We start from the raw sequence: 21251 nt of genomic DNA, 5'->3' as shown, positions 1-21251 counted from the left end.
TTGCAATTCTCCCCCAAATCGAGGATTAAAATTGAAAACAAAAAAAAAAATAATACTCACACTCAAAATCATCAGAAGCATTTCTATGTCATTCGACACTTCACATATTTTCAAATCAACGAATGACACAAACAACAACAACAAAAAAAAAGAAAATTTAATAACTTTTTTTCGAGTTGAGTGGAAAACAAATTATGCCCTTTACTGCAGGCAGTCCCAAAGGGGATTATGTGTGGGCGGGGGAGATTGCTTGTTTTTCATTTATATTAATCAATGTTAACAATCACCTACATTCCTACTCACATCGAGGTCGAGAACCGTTGTAGTTTCTATATATTTGAAAAATAACAAAAAAAAAAATTCAAAACATCCACTTCAACAGTTGTTGCAACCATATTCCCTTAGCGTACTATAAAATTGCATATGTGCGGTGGCCGTTTGTTCTTCTGAATCAAAATTGAAATGTGAGGGTTGTGCGGGGACAAGAACAAAAAACAAAAACATCTGCAAATGTTAACTACTGTAAATTTACATATATTCGAGAGTCGCCTTCGCGTGGTTCACGAATCATTGTTATTGGTTTTAGTTGTTGGACATCAACAAAAACAAAAAATACAATAAAACTTGTCAGGATCAAACATTTGCATTGCGTTGTCATGATAGAAAAAAAAAAAAAACAATTTCTGACCTCTAGAGGGATAATAGTTAAAATAGTTACTTGTTATTTGTTTGGCAACGTTAAATTTATCAATGCGATAGCTTGAAAAATAAATAAATTCCATTTTTGGAGGATGCATCAGAAACCTGTTGTTGATTTTTGTGTGATTTGTGTTTACAATGCAATAGTTTTAAAGGTTTTTTTTATTTTTTTTAATTAAAGTGGTTTTAAAATTTTTGCAGTGGAGACTGATGTTTCATTCATCAATCACTTGTTGTGTTAGGGTTTTATTTACTATTTTCATCCGTTTCATTTAAGTGTTACAGGGTGATTCATTTTTTACTTTACTTATTTATATGTTTGTAAAAGTACTTTTTGGGGGTAAGGAGGTGACAATATAAAAGTACTAGCTGACCCGGCGGACTTCGTTCCGCCATTTCTTGTATTTATTTCTAATTTTCGACTCTGTAATAAGTTAATTTTCAAATGAAAAAGAGGATCAAAACTTGAAAAGTTCATAAAATGAGTTTAAAAATATTCACTTTTAAACTTTTAGCAAAAGTGGCATATGCAAAATACTTAGGCATGCGCATAACTAAAATCTATATTTTCTATTAGTTTGAGATAAGGAATAAGAATTTATTAAAGCCAACCACGTCGAAATAACACACTGAGATTACGGTACTTCCCTCACTGCAACGCACTGGTGACTCGTCATGGGCAACAGATTACCACAGGTATTTTGAGGTATTTCTGAAGTTTTTTAATTTACCATTGTGAAGCTTGTAGTGAATGTAGCGTTATGTGTGATATATCAAATGAAAGGTAATATTATCAGGATGCTCAATAAAGATAAGCTCCAGATCAAAAGATGTAATATGTTGAAAAATAGAGTTTTATTTTACCGTTATTTCAAATTTGTCATTACAAAATTAATTGAAACCTTGTACAAATATAGTCTTGCCCATTATCTATCTACACTGTAAATTTTATTCATTTATCTATTGAAGAAAAAAAGATAAAAATAAAAAACTGTTAAAAACGGACAAAAAACTTGGGACAAAAAAAATTGTTTTTCCCGTTATTCGGTCAAAAATCATTTAAAAACTTTAAAAAATTCCAAAAAAAATAAAAGACTACTCAAAAATGTTCCTAAAAATTAGGTTGTTTTTCAAAAATTTTTATTTAAAAATACAGGGCCTATGAAAAAAGTCCGTTTTAGACCCCTAATTTTTTTTTAATATCTTTCTCATGGTGTAACTCAAATTTCTGTGCAAAATTTTGCGTACCTCTAATTAGTCTTTTGTCGAAGGTCTATGACTGCAAAAAAACCTTCACAACTTGGTTTTGAATTTTTTTTGAATTTTTTCAATACCTTTTTTAACTATTGAATAAATTTGTCTATCATTTAAAAAAAAAGTCAACTCTTTACGACTTACCGTTTAGAAAATTAAAAAAATAAGTCAGCCGGTGTGGCCGGTTAGCGAACGTACCCAAAACCAAACTTTAATATATATAATAGATATCTAATTTATGACCTTTATTTTTTATTAAAATGAAGATATGTGAATTGGAGATAAATTGTATTTATATTTGAACTCTGAAATTTTTTTTCTTTGCTGAGTATTTATAACGAACAGAAATTGAAATAATTTAAAAAAGTGTAAAATAGGGTCAAATGGGTAATGAGTAGTCTAGGTACAAATTGTTAATTTTGTTAATCCATTTTGTTATGGAGTTCAAAGAAAGTTCTGTTAATACTAAAATTTTAGTGATTAACATGTACCCCAGAATTTTCGTGAAATTTTAAAGAAATCAAGTTTTTGAGTGCAATTTTAGTTAGCCAAAAAACTCTTAATTTTATTTTATTTTATTAAAATTGAATTTTTGAAAGGTGATCCACGTTTTACAAGCTTTTCCGAACAAAATTTCCATAACTTTTGACCTCCAAGTTCAAAATATACATATTGTTAAAAGTTTCATTTGAAATCAATAAATAAATACATTTTCGGAATGAGTTTCAGTATTGTACAAAAAAAGTGTCAACTCGAAAAAGCACTTTCAAAAACTACATTGACACTATTTTACAGTTTCAAAAATTTACATAGCCCTCCCCTTTTTTCGAAATGTTTCAAGCCCTAAAATTTACAAAAATTAAAAAAAAAACTAACAGGTGCACAATTATCCAAACCCCAACTGTTATCAAAAATTGTAATAAAAATATATTTTACAGTAAAAATATAATTATTTCGATATTAGAAAAAAGTTCTCATTGAACCCTTCAATTTGGAATGTTTTTGTTTATATCGTCCTTTCAAATTAATCTAAGTTACAAATTAAAAAATTGTATATTTAAGTTATTTTGGAAAACAAAAACAATATCCCCTAAATTTCAAAATATTGAACTTAGAGATCCAGATATTTGAACATTCTTAGGAACACTTTCCAAACCCTGTAAAAGTTTTTAGAAATTCAACTTTCTAAAAATTGGGACTAGGTCAAAAACGGTTTTTTGGTTCTTAACATAAACTTTTAAAAATTCTTGAAATTTTGAATTTTACAACACTCTGGAACAAATCAGAAACAATTTTCACAAAGAATATTCAGAATCAGTATTAAAATTTTGTTTGAAATCTTAGCAGAATTTCCAAACAAAAAAGATACTGAGCATTTATTTCACTTAAAACCCAATTTCATCTCCAGTATTTGATATTAAACACTTTACTAGTGTCATTTACTATGTGAATGACACTTGCATCAAAAGAATTTTTAAATACACTTCTGTGAATTATCTTTTTCATTAGAACTACTGTAGACTTGAGGGTTTTCAAAGAATATGCAGAGATTTGCACTTTAAAATTACACAATTTCAAAATGCCATTGTATTTGAATTTTGAAAATATCCAGAATGTTTATATGAATGTTTCATTTGGTTAAGGTATAATAAGAGATGAAATAGTTTATTCCACAGAATTAGATTCTGACATAGATTTTTCAGTAGAATTCCCTAAGACAGAGAAAATTACTGTGAATCATCTGCATCTCAGATGTATGTTTACTATCTACTTCTACTTTCAATATTGTGTGAATTTCAATTTCGTTTTTCGGTTTTGTTATTGTAACAGTTTAACAAACCAATTTCCTATTACTTATATTCAAACCAAAAATTGATCAAAAAATTGACACCTTCTTCATGCAACGAAAATGAATCAATCAATTTATAATTTTTTTTTTGGCTATATCAATATCAGTTTCGTTTGACAATATAACTTCAATTCATTCAACTATTCATGTGATAGGTTCATTATTATGCACAGTTGACAGATTTATCATCTACAACACTATTTCTTTCTCATAGTCGTAGTCAATTTTCTTCGCACAAACTCATGCTTTTCCAATTTCCTTGGAATCAATCAATATACTCACACTGAGTTGAGTGCCAAAGTATTTTATTGCTGGGTAAAGAGACGAGATATATACGAAAAAAATTATGCCACACGTTTGAACAGAAAAATATTACATTTTATTCTGTCACGTCATTGCATCCTACACGTTCGTGTTTATATGGAAAGTATTGATTCAAATTGCCTTCACCCTATCAAGAGCTTTCTTTTTGATATGATTCAAATAAAAATAAAATTTTATTCTGATTTTTCTCTTGATAATGTCTTTTCTGTTTCAAAAAAAAAAATAAAATAAGGAAAAATCGAAATTTAATGAAGAAAATTCCTTTTATGTTATTGCGGAGTCTGTACTGTCTCTCTGTTAAATAATGCACGTTCTGTCTCTCCTCTCTGTTGTTTACTCATATAAAACAAAACATATTAAGCAACAGCTGGCTTCACTTTGTAGACTCAAATAATATTTATTTGGTAATCATGTTCATTTGCCTTTGGATATAGCTATATATATTTTTTTTTTTTTTTTTTGATTGTTTGTTTTATTTACAAACTCAGGGAATTCTTTGGGATTTATATTTTTTTAAATAACAATGTCACCAATAGGTAATTATTGGCAGGATGTTTAAGCCATTTTAAGCTTAAACATATTGTACTACAGGAATAATGGTTATCTGCTCTTAATTTCCGGTATTAAAGGTGGCATTTTGAGGAAAAATAAAAATAATAATTTGGTGATGATACAAAATCCTTTTTTTTTTAGTGATTAATTTATTTGTAATTATGATGATTACACGTGCGTCGGACAATGTAAATTGGTATTATTTTTGTTTTAGAGAAAAAGGGTTTGTAATTAATGAGTTTTCTATTTATTTTTAAGTCGTTAATAGGTTCTTTAAATAGCTTTTAAATTGGATTATGGAAAAAACTATTTAAACACAATTTTAAACTTTATAGTCTGTGATTGTCAAAATGTGGGTAGGTTTAGGGTGGGTCAAAAAAATCGAAATTCGTTTTTTCGATTTTGTACTCCGAAAAATCGATTGCTAGACACCTCTAGAATATACACACCAAATATAAGCTCTTTATATTTCCAATTTTCCATTTTTACATGAAGCTTCTACGAAAAAAAAAAAACAATTTTTTTATTAATTGGCTTTTTAGCAAATTATTTTACATATTCTTGTAGAGAATTGAACGCTCTACAAAAAAGGCTTTATACACTTTTTTCAATTATCTAACCGTTTAGTAGATATTTGAAGTCCAAAAATCGAGAAAATCTTTAAAAATTCGTTTTTTGTTCTAAATTTAAAACAAATTGAAAAATTATAATAATCAAACGCGCATGACATATTCTTGTAGGAAACAGATTGTTCCACAAAAAAGGTCTTAATAACTTTTTTCATTTAAATAACCATTCTAAAGATATTCGAGGTCAAAGTTAAAAAAAATTATAAATTTTTTTTTTTTTTAATTTTCCAATTTACTGAAACTTCATTAATTTCAAATTAACAAGATGTATTCTTGTAGGAGCTTAAACGTTCTACAAAAAATTCCTTGGCATCAAATTGATTGCTTTAACCGTTTAGAAGATACTCGTATCCCAATCGTAATGCATACGGGTCATAAGAAAACTATTGAAATCAGTGGGCATTGGTTTGGATACGAATGCTAAGAATTAACCATATAACTACGGTGACCATCCATCCCGGTTTACCCGGGACTGTCCCGTATTTCTAAAGCTTGTCCCGGGTTTTTATTTAAGAAACCCGGGACGTATAATTGTCCCGTATTTGCAAATTCCCTGATTTTTTTATTCAAAATTTTAATTGAATTGTAAGGAAAACAGTAATTGGTTTTTTCTTATAAAACCATTAGCTTAAAAAGCCACTCTAGAAAATAATGAACAACTTAACGAATAATGAACAACTTATGGAAAAGTTACGAACTCAGCTAAATTTTAAAACTTTTAAATTCATGTTAAAAGTCGAATTAAAGATTACACAACTTCAAAATCGTTTTAAATAAAATTAAAATGTTAAAAATCAGCTGTCACGATTTTGATAAAGAAGTTATTTTCGACAGAACCTACTTACTACAAAACTGTTTTTTTTTTTTTCAATTTTGGCTTCCTTGAAACGAGGCTCTCTGATCTGCGCAAAAATTCAGATGCAGCAGTTTCTTTAATATGCTAAGTGTTAATGCATTAAAATACTTAGTGAAATGATAAATAAATAAGAGCAAAATCATACAAAAACCTGCCAGAACCCCTCCATGGAATAACCCTTAAATGAAAAAAAAAAAAATGGGAACAAAAATGTTTTGTTCGTATAAGTGCTAATTTGTATGAATTTTAAAAATAGGTAGTAACCGTGTCCGTGTTTTTTCTACAAGACAGTAGAAACTCATTTTTCATTTTTAATTCAAATAAAGGCAAAATTACACAATTAATTATTTGTTTTGTTTTTGTTTCGTGAATAAAAAAAAAAAAATTGTTAATCACTGAGTTGCAGAAAAAACTAGCCTAATAATTTCAATTTCATAAAATTTAATTGTATGGCTTACCTAAACAAAAATTGTACTAAATTTTCAATATAGCTAGGGATTATTTAACTTCTGTAACGTCACTGACGGAGCACGTTTGCTGTTGAAAAATTGGAATGATGAATGATCTTAGTTAAAATTTAAACCTTTTAATTAATAATACCCAAAAAAGACCTACAAGATCTCCCATATTTTAAGTTTTACCATAAAGGATCCTTAATTAAAATAAATATGGCTTTTAGTGCGTTTAACTAACTTAAACGGGCTGGTTAAGTTAGTCTTAAAAGCCATTATTAGAGTAAAAGTATAATTGGTATACTTTTACTCTAATAATAATACGTATCTTAAATGAGTTAACAAACGAACAGCTTTAAAAAATTGAGGTATGAAAATGTAAAAAAATTAACCTTCCTCATCACACACACATAATCCAAAAATTCCTTTATTTTCCCTTTCCTTTCCTGTTTTTTTTTTTTTTTTTTTGCTGTCGTAAAGAGTACTAAGAATAAACCTTCAATTAAGACTTCACCCTCAATGTTTTTTTGTGTGGTGTATGTTTTTCACACAATCCCTTAAAAAAAAAAACAACAACAAGATTAATTAAATGCTTTCCGTTGGAATTATGCGGGTAATTAGAATTACCATCGTATAAATGAATACTTTTAACGAAAAATAATACATCCGAAACAGAGCTTTGTTGGTCTCTAAACAAAAAGAATGTAGCTATACCTCGTCACTTAACGGTTTTCATATATGTATATAAAATACATTTGCGTAGGTATTTGTTTTTATGTTTGTTTCGTTTTAAGTATATAATTAGATTGCTTTGAAAGAATAGAAAAGTAAACAATTCATGTGGGTGGCCATTATGCCACTACCACCATTTTGTGGTTGTTACAAAAGGAATGTGTCAAAATCAGTTTCTAGGGGTACTAAGCAATGGAATGCAATTTTGATATTATTTCTTTTGACAAAAAAAACACTTAATTTGATATCCTTGGGAAAACCTAATTACATTCAATTATTTCGGATTTCAGATAAAAATTATTTGAAAGTGTTACTTTATTACCCAGAAGAATCACCATATATACATACTTCTAGTAAAATTTTCGATTGCTAGCGCGTGGCATATTTTTTGATGGTTATGGGCAGATTTATACCCTTTCTATTCCAAAAAGTTTTCTACTAATTTGGTCAAAAGGTTTTTTTTTTCATCTTTAATTCAAAATATGGGATCGAATACATCCTTTTTGCTGCTTATTTTCAACGCATACAAGACTTTCAATGAATTTTATTTTGATTTGATCAATTTTTGTATAAAAGATCTCCCATCAAAGATGAAAGATAAACCTTAATTAGCCAAATGCATATTCAAAACACATGTTTCTGCTATCAGAACTCAACTAAATAACATCTAATTTTGTTCCTCATTATTTCATAGAAATGAGTTTTTACCCTAATCAGGACAGAAACGTGTCTACCTTCAGAATGAAAATAAAAAAAAAAAAAAAACACAAAACCACCCACCAAAAAAAAAAACAAGCCACGCAGCAAACCTCATGAAAGCTAGTCCAATTTTCCAGATAAAACAAACTTTTTATGAAAATATATCCTTCGTTGGAAAAGGTTATCTCAACAATGGAGGTGGCTTATATTATTTTGTTTTTGAACTTTTATTATTTTAGCCCAGTTAACCAAATACACTTCACCACAAAGTTGAATCGGTAAGTAGATTCAGAGAGATGGTGGGTGTCGGTTATGAAAAAATCCTTCCTTCTTTTGGGTGCAGTTGCACTTTAGGTATTTATTGATTTTTTTTTTCTCTCTTGCTTCCTTCTCGATTTCATCATCGGAATTTGAAAGGATGCAACGTTGTCGTTGTTTATAGTTTATTTTTTTTTTTTATTATCCTTGGCATCGCAAATCCATGAGATCAGTTTTTTTTTTGCTCCCCTTTGAGATTATATGTATATTTTTTTTTCTTGAAGTTTTTTATTGAATTTCAAAGCGGATCAAGGTAAGCGACTGGTAAGGCTTCAATTTGATATCGTTTATTGACTCGTAATTCGCACAAAGTTGTTAGTTCTCGGTGAAAAAGTGCAACCATGATTTTATTTATCGATTTGTAAATAAAATATTTTTTCTACGAAAAAGGATATTCTTGATTGGAGCCAGATTGAGAGGTGATGTTTTTCGTTTGAATTTTTATTTCCAGAGTCAGTCAGTGGGAAGCGTTTTGATTTTTATGCAGAATCACACACAAATCATCGTCACTCTAAGCATTATGCATAAAGTGTGTTATGTTTATTTTTTATAGCTATGATTTTCAGTGCCGGTTTAAGCACTACCGGCGCCCCTGGGCAAGATTGCAAGTGGCGCCTCTAAAAAAAAATCATCTAAAAACAATTTTTTAAAATCACGAAAAAAAGCAATAGCAGATTATGTCTTACCTCTCATATACTTGTTAATGCATTTATTAAAAATGTGCAGTGTATTAACTTAAAAAGGTTAACTTTAAAAAAAAATTAATTATTCATGTCATTTAGGCTCAATTGACAAGACTACTTTTATCTTTGACTTTTTTGTTTAAACACATTTAAAGATTAGGTACAGTTGGTTTTATTTGAACAATATTTTTTCAAAAACTTTTTCAACTAGGTACATTAATGTCGTTTTCGATTGGAATCACTCAATGATTCACTCATTCTGAAATCCAATAAAAAACTTTGAATCGCTTCCACCCAATTCTAAAATTTAATATCTGTATTGGTGAAAAATCAAATATTTTGTTTTTGTTTTTTTACTAGGAGAATAAAAAACTTGCAGCACGCTTCTTAATGATTCCAGGCGCTTCCGGACTGCCAATCGAAAACAACATACCTTTATAAGTATAAGGTTTGTTCGTTGTGAGCTCTAGGGCACTCTGGGTCGCTCCGAATTCGTTGTCAAGCGTTTTTTGTAGCTCCTTTTTCAACCAGAGTTATTTCCTCTGTGTTCGATGTTCGCTGATGAATCTAAAGCTCTGAGGTGTTCGATGTAAAATGAAAAGCAGAGAAACTTTTCACAGTTAATTGAAATGACTTAGAGTGCCCTGGAGGGGAGAGAGGGTTTTCTGGATTTTGGGCTTTCTGGATTTTTAATTTTGGGATTCTGTCCGTCTCCCTTCTCTTTCCTTATTCATTATTATAGGGGCACCTTTGCAAAAATTAAATTGGTAGGAGGAATATTAGGATTGCTTTAGTCTTTCAAAAGAAATTATGGCGCCTTGTTCTTCAAAGATGAACGAAGATTTTGGACACCATTGTCCTTCCGGAAGCCAAATAAATTAACCCAAAATTGGGGGGCGCCTTCATTCTTCAAAAAGTTTAGGACAAACAATACGAGCGCCGTTGAAAATGTAAAATAGAAACAAATTGGGGCGCCTTTGTGAATGTAAAAAAAAATAAAACATCGACTGGAAAGACTTCGTTATTTATATAACTTTTGTAAAAGTTCGGGGCGCCTGCGGCGCCCCTCAATTCTTGCGCCCCTGGGCGACGGCCCAGGCTGCCCCCCCCCCTAAAACCGGCTCTGATGATTTTTAAATTCGATCAGCTTTGGAAATCAACTCAATAAAGTCCTGTTATGAATGTGATTTTTCAGTTGAAATAGAAACAAATATTATTATAGGTAAACTCGCATTGAAAAGAATATTCTTTAAAGCAAGTATGTATCGGTTTCTTGTTCATATCAGCAAGTAGCTATAAACCAGTACCTACAGTACTGAAGATTGGTACGGTACCAAAAATCAGTTCCAGGTAATTTTTTTTTTTCTTCAAATTGTGAAATGAATCTCCATAAGCGGTGAAAAGAACAACAAGTTGATTACCCGAGTTAAAATAGAAATTGAATTTTTAAAGAAATTAATAAAAAAAAAATATTGACCGCCGCACCACTGCCGTTTGGCGGGAAATTTCGGCCTATCATCGCCGCAGCACGACTGCAGCACGTCCGCACCATTTTATTTTGTATGAAAAATTCGCTGCACCATGATGCATAGTTTTGGATTATTGAAAAATAAAAAAAAAAAAAAACTAACGACGAGAAGGAGATTCGAACCCGAGCACTTTCAATTAGAAGTTCAATGCTTTGACCACACGACCACCAAAATGTGTTTGTACGAACTGGCAATTTGTTGCTTAAGTCAAAATAACTTTGAGGACGATTAAATCAAAATATTTTTGAGGACGAGAATAGAATTTTTGATCATGGTGCAGACGTGGTGCGGTGGTGGTGCACCGAATTATTTTTCATATTTTTTTTTCATTTTTTTTAAATGAAACGGTGCGAACGTGGTGCATTTTTACTCGGGTACTTTATTTTTTCAGAGACACATATAATAATAATAAATAAATTGAGAATAATAAATTTCAAAAAGCATGTTATAAGAAAAAATAATGAAATATTATACCTAGTTTGAATTTTTAAGAAATTTTATGAGAAATGTTAAATAAATCATTTGTTTTTTAACCCTCTACCGCATACGAACCCATATATGGTTTATCGATTTCATATCGATTTATTCTTGTTATATTGCACCAAATGTCAAAAAGAAAAAACTTTAATTAAACTATGTCTATTTTTTTATAATTAACTGGTTTTTATTATCAGTAAGAGAGTCGTGATTCTGAAATAAACTCATTGTTTCAAGAGCATGTCTAAAGTGCAAATCAGTGAATAAAAGTGTGAACTTTTCAAGTCTTTTTTTATAAGAAATAAGTAAGTTGCATCCAATTAAAAATAAGTTTCGTATGAATTTATTATACTTTTATATGTTTAAGAAGTTTGTTTTTTGTTTTTTCAATAATTTTTGTCTTTTTTTTGCTTTTTTTCCAAAACACCATATATGGGTTATGATGCGTTGGCGACTTACATTACTGATTTTTGTGGGAATTTTTTTTTTTTTTGTAAAATGAATTGGAAGACTTTTTATGGAAAAAATAAGTGTGTTAATGCTAAAACTGGTGATGGCTTTCGAAGTGATGACGATCTAGCTTCAGATTCTGGCCCTTTTTAACATCAAACAAGCCATCTCCGAGCACTTTTGCAAATCTGTAACACCTACAATGTCACGAAAAAGGGGAGGCCCTTCAGCTTTGGCAGGTGATCAAAGCAGAGATGGAACAAAACAAAGCTGAGGGAGTTATATATAAGTCACGGAAGTCCAGCCCCATCTAATCCCGAAACTCCAATTCACTCACAACAACCAAGGGCAAAAGCCGTTGAATTCATTACTAACTGAAAACATCGACCATATCCCTGAATGGCAAACAAAAACACCAATATATCAAATTTCGGGAAATGAAAACATATTGTGTACATGTAGAAAATGAAGGGGTTCTTCTGCAACAATGATAAAAGAAAGAGTTTGAATAAATTCCATGAATAAGGAAAGTCCAATGTAATAAAAACATATTTTACAAAACATACCTTGAATGCATACTAAACCATATATGGGTTATTAATTGTTTGCTGGAAATTGACTTGCTGCATACTAACCCATATATGGTTTATGTTTCTAAAAATTTATATATATTTAAAAAAATAAAAAATTTTATGTAATAGCTTTTTTCAACCCCTAATAAAGCTAAAAAATTGTTAAAACAATTTTTATTTCATTTCGTTCATAATTCATGCAGTAGAGGGTTAAACAACCGAAATAATGTTTGAAAAAAAAACTAAGAAAAAAAAAACTGAAATTATTTACAGGGATTTTAATATAAAACATTTATTTATCGGTTTTAAAAGAATTGATTTAAAAAAAAAATTGATATACGCATTTTTTTTATAGGTAAATCCAAAGATGTCCTTTTTTGATTTTTTTTTTAATTTCTGTTACTTAAAGATTCTTTGAACATAGAAAAAATATTTCTCAATATCTGACTTTCTCATAAACGAATGAAACGATTGCAACGAAAATTGTTGTAAGAAATTCTTTAAGCAGTTTTAATATTAAAATTTAAAAAAATAAGTTTTGCATTAAGAAAAAAATTAAAAAATGTGTTCAAATTAATTGTTTTTCTTTTTCTTGGAAATATCTTTTTTACACGAGAAATTAATTGGTATGATGGGAAAAATTATTTATTTAATAATATTTATTTGTTAATTTTAAAATAAAATTATATAACTTTTCTAGTTTTTATTAAAGTTCTTAGAAAATTAAATCAAAAAGACTAATTTATGAATTCTTACAATTTTATCCAAAAGAGCAAAATAAATTCCGTATCACTTCTTTTCTGTATGGATTCATCACAAAAAAAAAAAGGATTACAATATTTTCTTAAAGTGTCTACTTTTGTCTATCTATTTTGAATCGTTGTACAATTTTTTAAAGGTCGACAAAATATTTCGAGAAAAACCGATAAGCTGAGCCACTAGCCACTAGTTGACTGTGAATTAACACCTAGTACTATTTAAATTCATGTAGCTTCACTATAATACTTTGTTTAAAATCATTTACTAAAACCATATTTTTGCATATTTTAAGTTCTTAAAAATAAAAATCTCCTTACTATTCACTTTTCAACCTTTCAAAAGGAAAATTTGGTTTACCAATTTATGCAAACAGTTTAAATCTGAAAATCACAAAAAATATAATCGGCCATTGTAATAAAACATGATTTTTTATTTTCTTTCAGAATCCAAAAACCACTGGCTACGGACAGAAAATTCCTCCGCTACACCACCACACTACATCAACGAAAGAAATCAAAAGTGGTGTGTATCTAAACAATGAATGCAAAACAACACCTCCTCGACTGAAAAACCACACCAAAAAAAAAAAAAAAAGAGAGTCAAAACATCCATAACTTTCCAAAAGGTTATCATGAGACTACTACCACTACAACAGGTTGTTACGAAGCACTGACACGACAATATTCAAACATACAAAATGAACTTCTGGAATGCAAATGAATTTATCGTCACCAACACCAGATAGTACAATCTAGAAGAAGAAACCAACTTGTAGCTTCCTCTAAAAAGACACAAACAAAACGCATAAAAAAAACATCTACAACAAGCTTCCAAACAACAAAAACTACTACCACCACAATTATCGCCACCACCGAATAATAAACATCAATTAGAAGAACAACTCTTATGCACATTGTTCCTTCATCTAAGCTGTTCAAGAGGATCAAGTGCAAAATGAAAACCTACTATTCTATTGTGGAGCAGCTTCTTAGTTTTTATGTCCTTTTAGAAAATAGTAGAATAAGTCTATGTAGGTTTTAATTTATACAATAGGTGGTATTTTAATTTGGACTATATAATTTTTAAGTAAGACCCTATACCACACAAAAAAACAGACCCAAGGTAATACGTGGTTTAGGCAACCATCCATATTTAAGCTGATGATTGACTTTAATATAACCAGCAGTTTCTACCAAAGTGCTGAAACTCCATTTGGTGAGCCTAGTCGGTTAATTGTGGAATATGTCGACGCGGTGACAGGTGGTGAGACCTCAACAACTGCAACTTCTGCACCAATTTTTGCAACGAAATTCCTAAATCTCACTTTCAGTAGTGGCCTGTTTCCCAGTGATTTTGGACTGATAAATTTTACAAATTTAAACAATTCCTACATTGAGAATGACGATGATGATGATTGGTCTAAATGTAAAGACGAATACAATCCGGCTTCGAGCCTTAACCGACTTGAATTCTGGGTATGCGGAGTCATACTCAATCTAGTCGGGATCCTGGGTATTCTGGGAAATATCCTTTCGATGGTGATTTTATCACGACCTCAAATGCGTTCTAGCATTAATTATCTACTGATAGGTCTAGCACGGTGTGATACCGTACTAATTATTACGTCGATGCTTTTGTTCGGAATACCCTCGATATACCCGTATACGGGTTACCTCTTCTACTACTATTATTACATCTATCCGAATATTTCACCGTGTGTATTCCCCATTGCCATGGCCATGCAAACGGCTAGTGTGTACATGACTTTTACGGTAACGCTAGAGCGTTACGTCGCCGTCTGTCACCCTTTGAAAGCCAGGGCCCTTTGTACCTATGGCCGGGCAAAGATCTACTTTATAGGTTGTATAGTTTTTGCGGTCTTCTATAACCTGCCGAGGTTCTGGGAAGTCGTCGTACTGGCGTACACACCGCCCGGTACCAATGATGTGATATATTGCGTTCGACCATCAAAATTACGACAGGACACTGATTACATCAATGTCTATGTCCATTGGTGCTATTTGGTGGTAAACTATTTCATACCGTTCCTCAATCTAGCCGTACTCAATTGTTTAATTTATCGGCAGATCAAGCTGGCAAATCGTGAGCGACAGCGATTAAGTCGCACTGAAAAACGTGAAATCGGACTGGCAACAATGTTGTTGTGTGTTGTGGTTGTGTTCTTTTTGTTGAATTTCCTTGCCCTGTACAATAATATCCAAGAGGCATTCTATGGATTTATCGATGATAATCTGATAAAGATATCTAATTTATTGGTAACTATTAATAGTAGTGCTAATTTTATAATCTATGTGATATTTGGTGAGAAGTTTAAACGTATTTTCCTGTTGATATTTTTCAAACGTCGTTTGAGTCGAGATCAACCGGATCTGATACATTATGAGAGTTCGATATCGAATGGGGATGGAACGACTAGGTGTTCGGGGAGATTTTCACGTCATGGTACTCAACGGAGTATGACGAGGAATGGGTCGACTTTGAATAGTGTTCGGTTGACTACGGGTGCTTCGGGGACGGTTAAGATTAAGAGGAATCGTGCACCGTCACCGGGGCCGTGTGTTTATTATCCGGCAAGGGATATTCAACGGTGTGCAATGAGTACGACGACTACAGTACTCACTTCGGAAACCTCATTGAACTGTGATTGGGATGCGAAGAACGGGCAGATGACGTCGGCTTTCTGAAATACGGCCTGTGTGCTTGCACACTTTAATTCGGCGACCCTTTAGCGTCAGAAGGGAGAATTTAATATGATATATCCTCGGTGTGGTGCTGAGATAAGGTGAAGTAGATAGAAAGATCGGAAGGGGTTTGAATTGATAAGGGAATAAGAGGGGAAAGTGGGAAAGAAGAAAACAAAATTTGGCCTTAGTAAAAGTTCCTAAATTAAACGTGAAAAATTGATCGTTTTGTTTTTTTTTTTTTTGTAGATAATAAACTTTTCTGCAAATACTGTAAACTTTTCAAGTTCAATCTCGATTTGCCGGCGGAATTAAAGGAACCAAAAAATGAGTTCAGAGACCAGGAAAATTGGGTGGTAGATACCAAAACTATTGGATAAGACTTTAAATTACTACTGAATACATAATTAAACCAAACATATCGGAATACGTTTCCGGAAAGATTAGTTTCCGAAAAAAAAAACACTATCGAGGCAATAGAGTTCTAATGCAGATACGGGTAGAACTAAACTTAAATTTTCCTATAAGTTGGTTAAAGGCTCCGAAAAAATCAGTTACGGTAGCAAAATATCGGAAGACGTCTTGATTAAGAAGTTGCAAGTAATAATTGAACGGAACAAAAATTGAAGGCACCGATAAAATGGTAATGAGCTTTGAATAAATCGGTTACAGCAGCAAGATATTGGAAGACGTTAATTTAATCTGTCGAAACAGTGAAAATATCAGAAGAAGCTGCCGAAATTACGGTTAAAAGTCAATTCAGGTTGAAAAGTCCTAATCGGAAGATGGCTACAAAATTTTTCTAAAGATCAAAAAATGAGTAAGGGCTACGAATATATTAGTTATGGCAAAAATATCGGCACCAAAGATATTGGTTAACGTTGCTTGGAAATTCCTAGTAAAAACTGACTTCTAACTAACTAACCGAGAAAAAAAATGTATGGCATCGAAATTCGATGATGAATAAGCTATTGAGAGTTTCGAAAATATCGGTTGATACTATTCGAAAATCCAATAAAAAATAGAGATCCGTCGAGAAAACCAACAAATCGGTTGAAGAATTTGAAAAAATTGGCTGAAAAAAACCAAAAAATCGGTTGAGGTAAACTTTCATTTTTAAAAACTGAGTTGCAATTATCAAGGAAGTAAAAAAAATGTTGAAGCTATGAAAAATCGACTGAGGGAAACCGAAAAAAAAGAAATCGATTGAAGAAAATGATAAGAAATTGTACAGGCAACCGAAGAGGTGATAAAAGCAGGCAACAAATTTGTAGAAGTTGATAATTTCTTGAGCTGTTCGCACCAAAAATACGTACAGTCTCCTAGGATAATTTTTTTGAGGCAACCCAAAAATGATGGAAAAAAAATTGTGAGGAACGAAATATTGGAAAAATTTATTGAAAAATCGTTTTTTTTTTCAAAAATTGGAAAAAAAATTGAGGAAATAAAAAAAGCCTTCGAAAGCAACCAAAAAATCACTTTCTTGATGAAAATGCGGCTGCATAAATTACGAATTAAAATTAATTTAATGTGTAATACACAAAAGAAGATGAATTAATTTAAACAAAAAATTATTCTCTATGTCCTCCATCAATCTAAAGACCTAGAAACTCAAATTAGGCTTCACACTTATTGATTTGAAAAAGTTATTTATCTCTGCGCTTCAGTTTTTGTTCATTTATCTAATTATCACCACTAATGTAATGGAATCTAATCAAGGATATAATTAAATTTCCAAGACTCAAAATTTGTCTTGAAACAAATCCCACAGACCGAAGCCATTTTAATAGAAAATCCGATAATATTTTTAGCTTTTGGTGTCTACACCATTTTTTTTTTTTTAATTCCATAAATAACCCAAATTCCATCAAGGACTTCTTCAATTTATTAATACCAAAAAACTTTTCATTTTATGTTTTTGAGTTGAGTTTTAACAACTTATGAACTATGAACAAAAGCCTTACGGTTCATAATTCATTAAAAACAAAAAAAAAAAAAAAACTTTAAGAATTCTCATCAATAAATTCCGAATAACCTCTTAAAATCACTTTTCTCCAAAACTCATTTAATGTCCATTCAACTTTAATCATTAAGAACGAAATTCCACAATTACCAAAGCCATCCAACAAGACAAAACCTAAAAACAAAGAACAAAATCTCATTTGCTAATGGGGTTTCACCCTGACGACGACGAAACTCTCCCATCACAAAAAAAAAAAATGTTATCGTTCCTTAATTAAAATCATTTCATCCACTTTTTAGCCTCTGTCTATATCCTTTGTAAAGTAAATTGCCAAATTCAACCAAAAAAAAAATTGTCTGAGGAGCAATAAAGTTAACCGCAAAACTTAGCCACTTAAACCATCCGAATCCGGCTTTATAGAAACCATCAGTACGTATTCCTTCCTCATTCCAAATATTGGCTTAATTTCTGGAACAATTGTATTTCAATGAGAGGAACAAAAATCTGAGCCTACAACGACGAAGAGGATACACCATAACGAACCCACAAAAAAATAAGAATAATCACCAAATCGATGAAAATGAGCAATCACCCTTGAAAATGTTCTAAATACTTCAACATTACGTGGGGATTCGTGGGGAAGGGGAAGTCCTTTTTTTTTTGTTTTTTTCTCATTTTACTTTGAATATCCTTACGGCAGCGAGCGGTATCCACAGAATCTGAAATGGAAATGATGATAATTACAAACATTTTTCATTTTCCTTTTTCCTTGAAGGATATATATATATTTTTTTTTTTTCATTTATATGGTAAAACGAGGCGGATATTTAAGAGTTTCAGCACGTGGATTTGGTTGTATTATGTTAAGGTCCTTTTTTCAATTATCTTAAAAGGACGAAGATATTAATCATATCCTTCTTGATAAAGTAAAAGAAACATGTTTTAATGGTTGTGTGTCCTTAAAAATTGAAATACAACTTACTGTTAACCTCAACCTTCTTTTCTTACTTCACCAAAAACACACAAAAAAAAGAGGATATATAAAAAAAAAATTATTTGCTATTTCTTGTAAATATTAAAATTAAATAAATTATAAATAATAAAATTTATAAGAAAAAAATTAATTGTATAAAGAAACGATATTTAAATAATAAGAAATTTGCGTAAGAGACAGAGAGAGATTGAAATGACATGTGATTTGTATAAGTAAAATTACATTTAATGTAATTTTAAATATAAAAAAAAATAAATAAATTAAACTAAAATATTTTTGCATTAAAATAATGTTTTAAATATGTATATGAAAAAAAAATGAATACCAAAAACCTACATATACAGTGCTGTGAAAAACATTCCGGATTTTTTTGTCATTTTCATCAAATGAAATTTTATAACACAAAACTGGATCAAAATATTGTTTTAATATTTTTTCTAGATCGTTAATATATCAGTTAAGGAATTTTAACACAAAAAAATGTTCTTTAATACATTCAAAAATTTTAAAAATTGAAAAGTGAAGGAAAGTCACAATTTCGTCTGTGCAAAACTAACCGGATTTTTCAAGGATTTCGATTCTCGGTGTTGAAGTAACGGTTTTAAGCTCCATTTCTGTAAAATTTTTGTTTGTGGTGACAAACAAAGTTGTTAGCTTTATGAAATGTATAAATAATTTAATGGAATAACGGATTGTAGTCATTAAATTCGTTACTTAGTCGTAAAACACATTCAAACCGAAATAAAACAAAATGTTATCCCATTGGGATGTTGTAAATTGCAACGTCAAGTGAGTATGATATCGTCAAAAAGTAGAAAAGAGAAAAATCATTTGAAGCAGATCAGTTGGGTGGATGCCATAACAAAATATCTCTAAAAACTGATAGGCGAATAAAGAGTTCTTTGATAAAAGATCCGTTTGCGACTTCTTAAACGATTTATGAGGAGCTTAATCTGCCTTCAACATAAAGTACAGTAAGGAAGGCTTTGAGAGATTTGGTCTTAATCTCTTTCCGCTCGGAAAAAAGTCATTCCTTAATACTAAGCATTGTCTAAAAAGGTAGGCAATTAAAGGATCTTAAGAAACACTTTAAATTTTCAAATAAAAATACTTCATCATGGTTGTATTTACAAAAAATCGTCTGTATTGCTCCATAACAAAACGGAAAAATATGTTTTTCAATGATAAAAGCAATTTTAACTTGTTCTATTCCGATTGTAAAATGGCAGCCAGGCGCTCAAACATGGACATGTTTGAAACCAAAACAATATGCTCCCTACCGTGAGGCACAGCAGAGGATCATTGACAGTTTGGGGTTTTTCTAGCTGCAGGCTCTACCCCGTTACACAAAATCAACGGAATTATGGATCATTTCCACAATGGAGAGATGTTGGAGTAGATAATGGCTCCATAAAAGGAGAAAGAAATGCCTTTACATTGGCTCTTCCTGCAAGTTATGATGCCAAAAATTCTTAAAAGCTCGTAAAAACAGTAGTTGGGGTAGACAATACTCCTGGCTTGGAATAGCCGGAACAATTATTAGACTTGAACCCGATTGGAAATTTGTGGGCCATCTTTAAGTGACAGGTAGAGAAGGAAAAGCACACCTCAGCAACTAACGTTCTTGTAGCTTTTAAAAATGACTAGAAGCATATTCCTAGTTCTATTTTATTTAATTTGTCCGAGTCCAAGCCTCGTTGGTGCCAAGCAGTTTTAGAAAACAAAGGTTTCTGAACAAAATATTAACTTTAAGCATAAACATTAAAAAATCCGGTTAGTTTTTCACAGCCGAAATTCTGGCTTTACTTCATTTTTCAATTTTTAATTTTTTTGTATGTGTTAAAGGTCTTTATTTTCTGTTGAAATTGCTTAACTGATATATAAACGACCTAGAAAAAATACTAAAGCAATATTTTGTTTCAGTTTTGTGTTATAAAATTTTATTTGATGAAAATGACAAAAAAATCCGGAATGTTTTTAGCAGCACTGTACCTTCGAAAATAAAAACAAAAAATATTATTACTGAAAGCTTTGTTAATAAATTTAAAAACAAAAATTGGTTAATCTAGGCTTTAAAAAAACAAAATAAACAAAAAAAATATGTTAATATTAAAGTAAAAAATATAAATTTATAAATATTTAATAATAATAAAATTGTAAAATCAAAACAAAAAATGTTAAATAGTTTATATTCCAATTTAATTTTGTTATGTTTAAAGTTTGTTGAGATTATTTTATATAGAAAAACCAAAAGAAAAATACAATAAATAAAATTATGTTATTAATTTTTTTTTTTTATTTTTAAAAATAAAGACATTTATTTATAAAGTTGAATGTAAAATTTATATTTATAACAAAAAAAAAATATTTATTCTGTTAAAATAAGATAGATTTTTAAGTTTAAACAAAAAAAAATATAAAATTTAATAGATAAATATAATGATATTGCCATCGAAATTTTTTAACATTATTGTGTTTCATTTATATTAATTAGTTGGTATTCAGGAACCTTTTCCAGCAACTATCTACTACTTTAAGTTACTCTCCCCTGATTGAATGGATTCAATTACCTACTCAGATAATCATGCGGTCATAGTAAAATACCTTATTCCCTCCCAAATGAACTACAATAGCCCCAAATTGACTGCCAAGCTGTCTACCTAACTTATACAAAGAAAATGTCAAGTAGGTTTCCACTTCGGAGGAAAATGGTATTTACAGATTGTTCGCAGTTCAATTGTGGCTACTCATATTCAAT

At 30.5% G+C, this 21251-nt stretch overlaps 1 protein-coding gene across 1 annotated transcript in view; it reads left to right on the top strand.

Moving 5' to 3' along the window:
• LOC129909253 (FMRFamide receptor) overlaps positions 1-16550 on the top strand; it is a 55354-nt gene extending 38804 nt beyond the window's left edge. Inside the window, exon 2 of the mRNA XM_055986310.1 lies at positions 13278-16550. Within this exon, the coding sequence (XP_055842285.1) occupies positions 13995-15539 (1545 nt within the window). The 5' untranslated portion in view covers positions 13278-13994 and the 3' untranslated portion in view covers positions 15540-16550. The remainder of the gene's footprint in view (positions 1-13277) is intronic.
• Positions 16551-21251: the final 4701 nt, after the last annotated feature.

The sequence above is a fragment of the Episyrphus balteatus genome, chromosome 2 (assembly GCF_945859705.1).
Source record: "Episyrphus balteatus chromosome 2, idEpiBalt1.1, whole genome shotgun sequence".
NCBI lineage: Eukaryota > Metazoa > Arthropoda > Insecta > Diptera > Syrphidae > Episyrphus > Episyrphus balteatus.
Note: the sequence above shows the minus strand (reverse complement) of the source record. Positions and strands in the feature narration are given on the sequence as shown.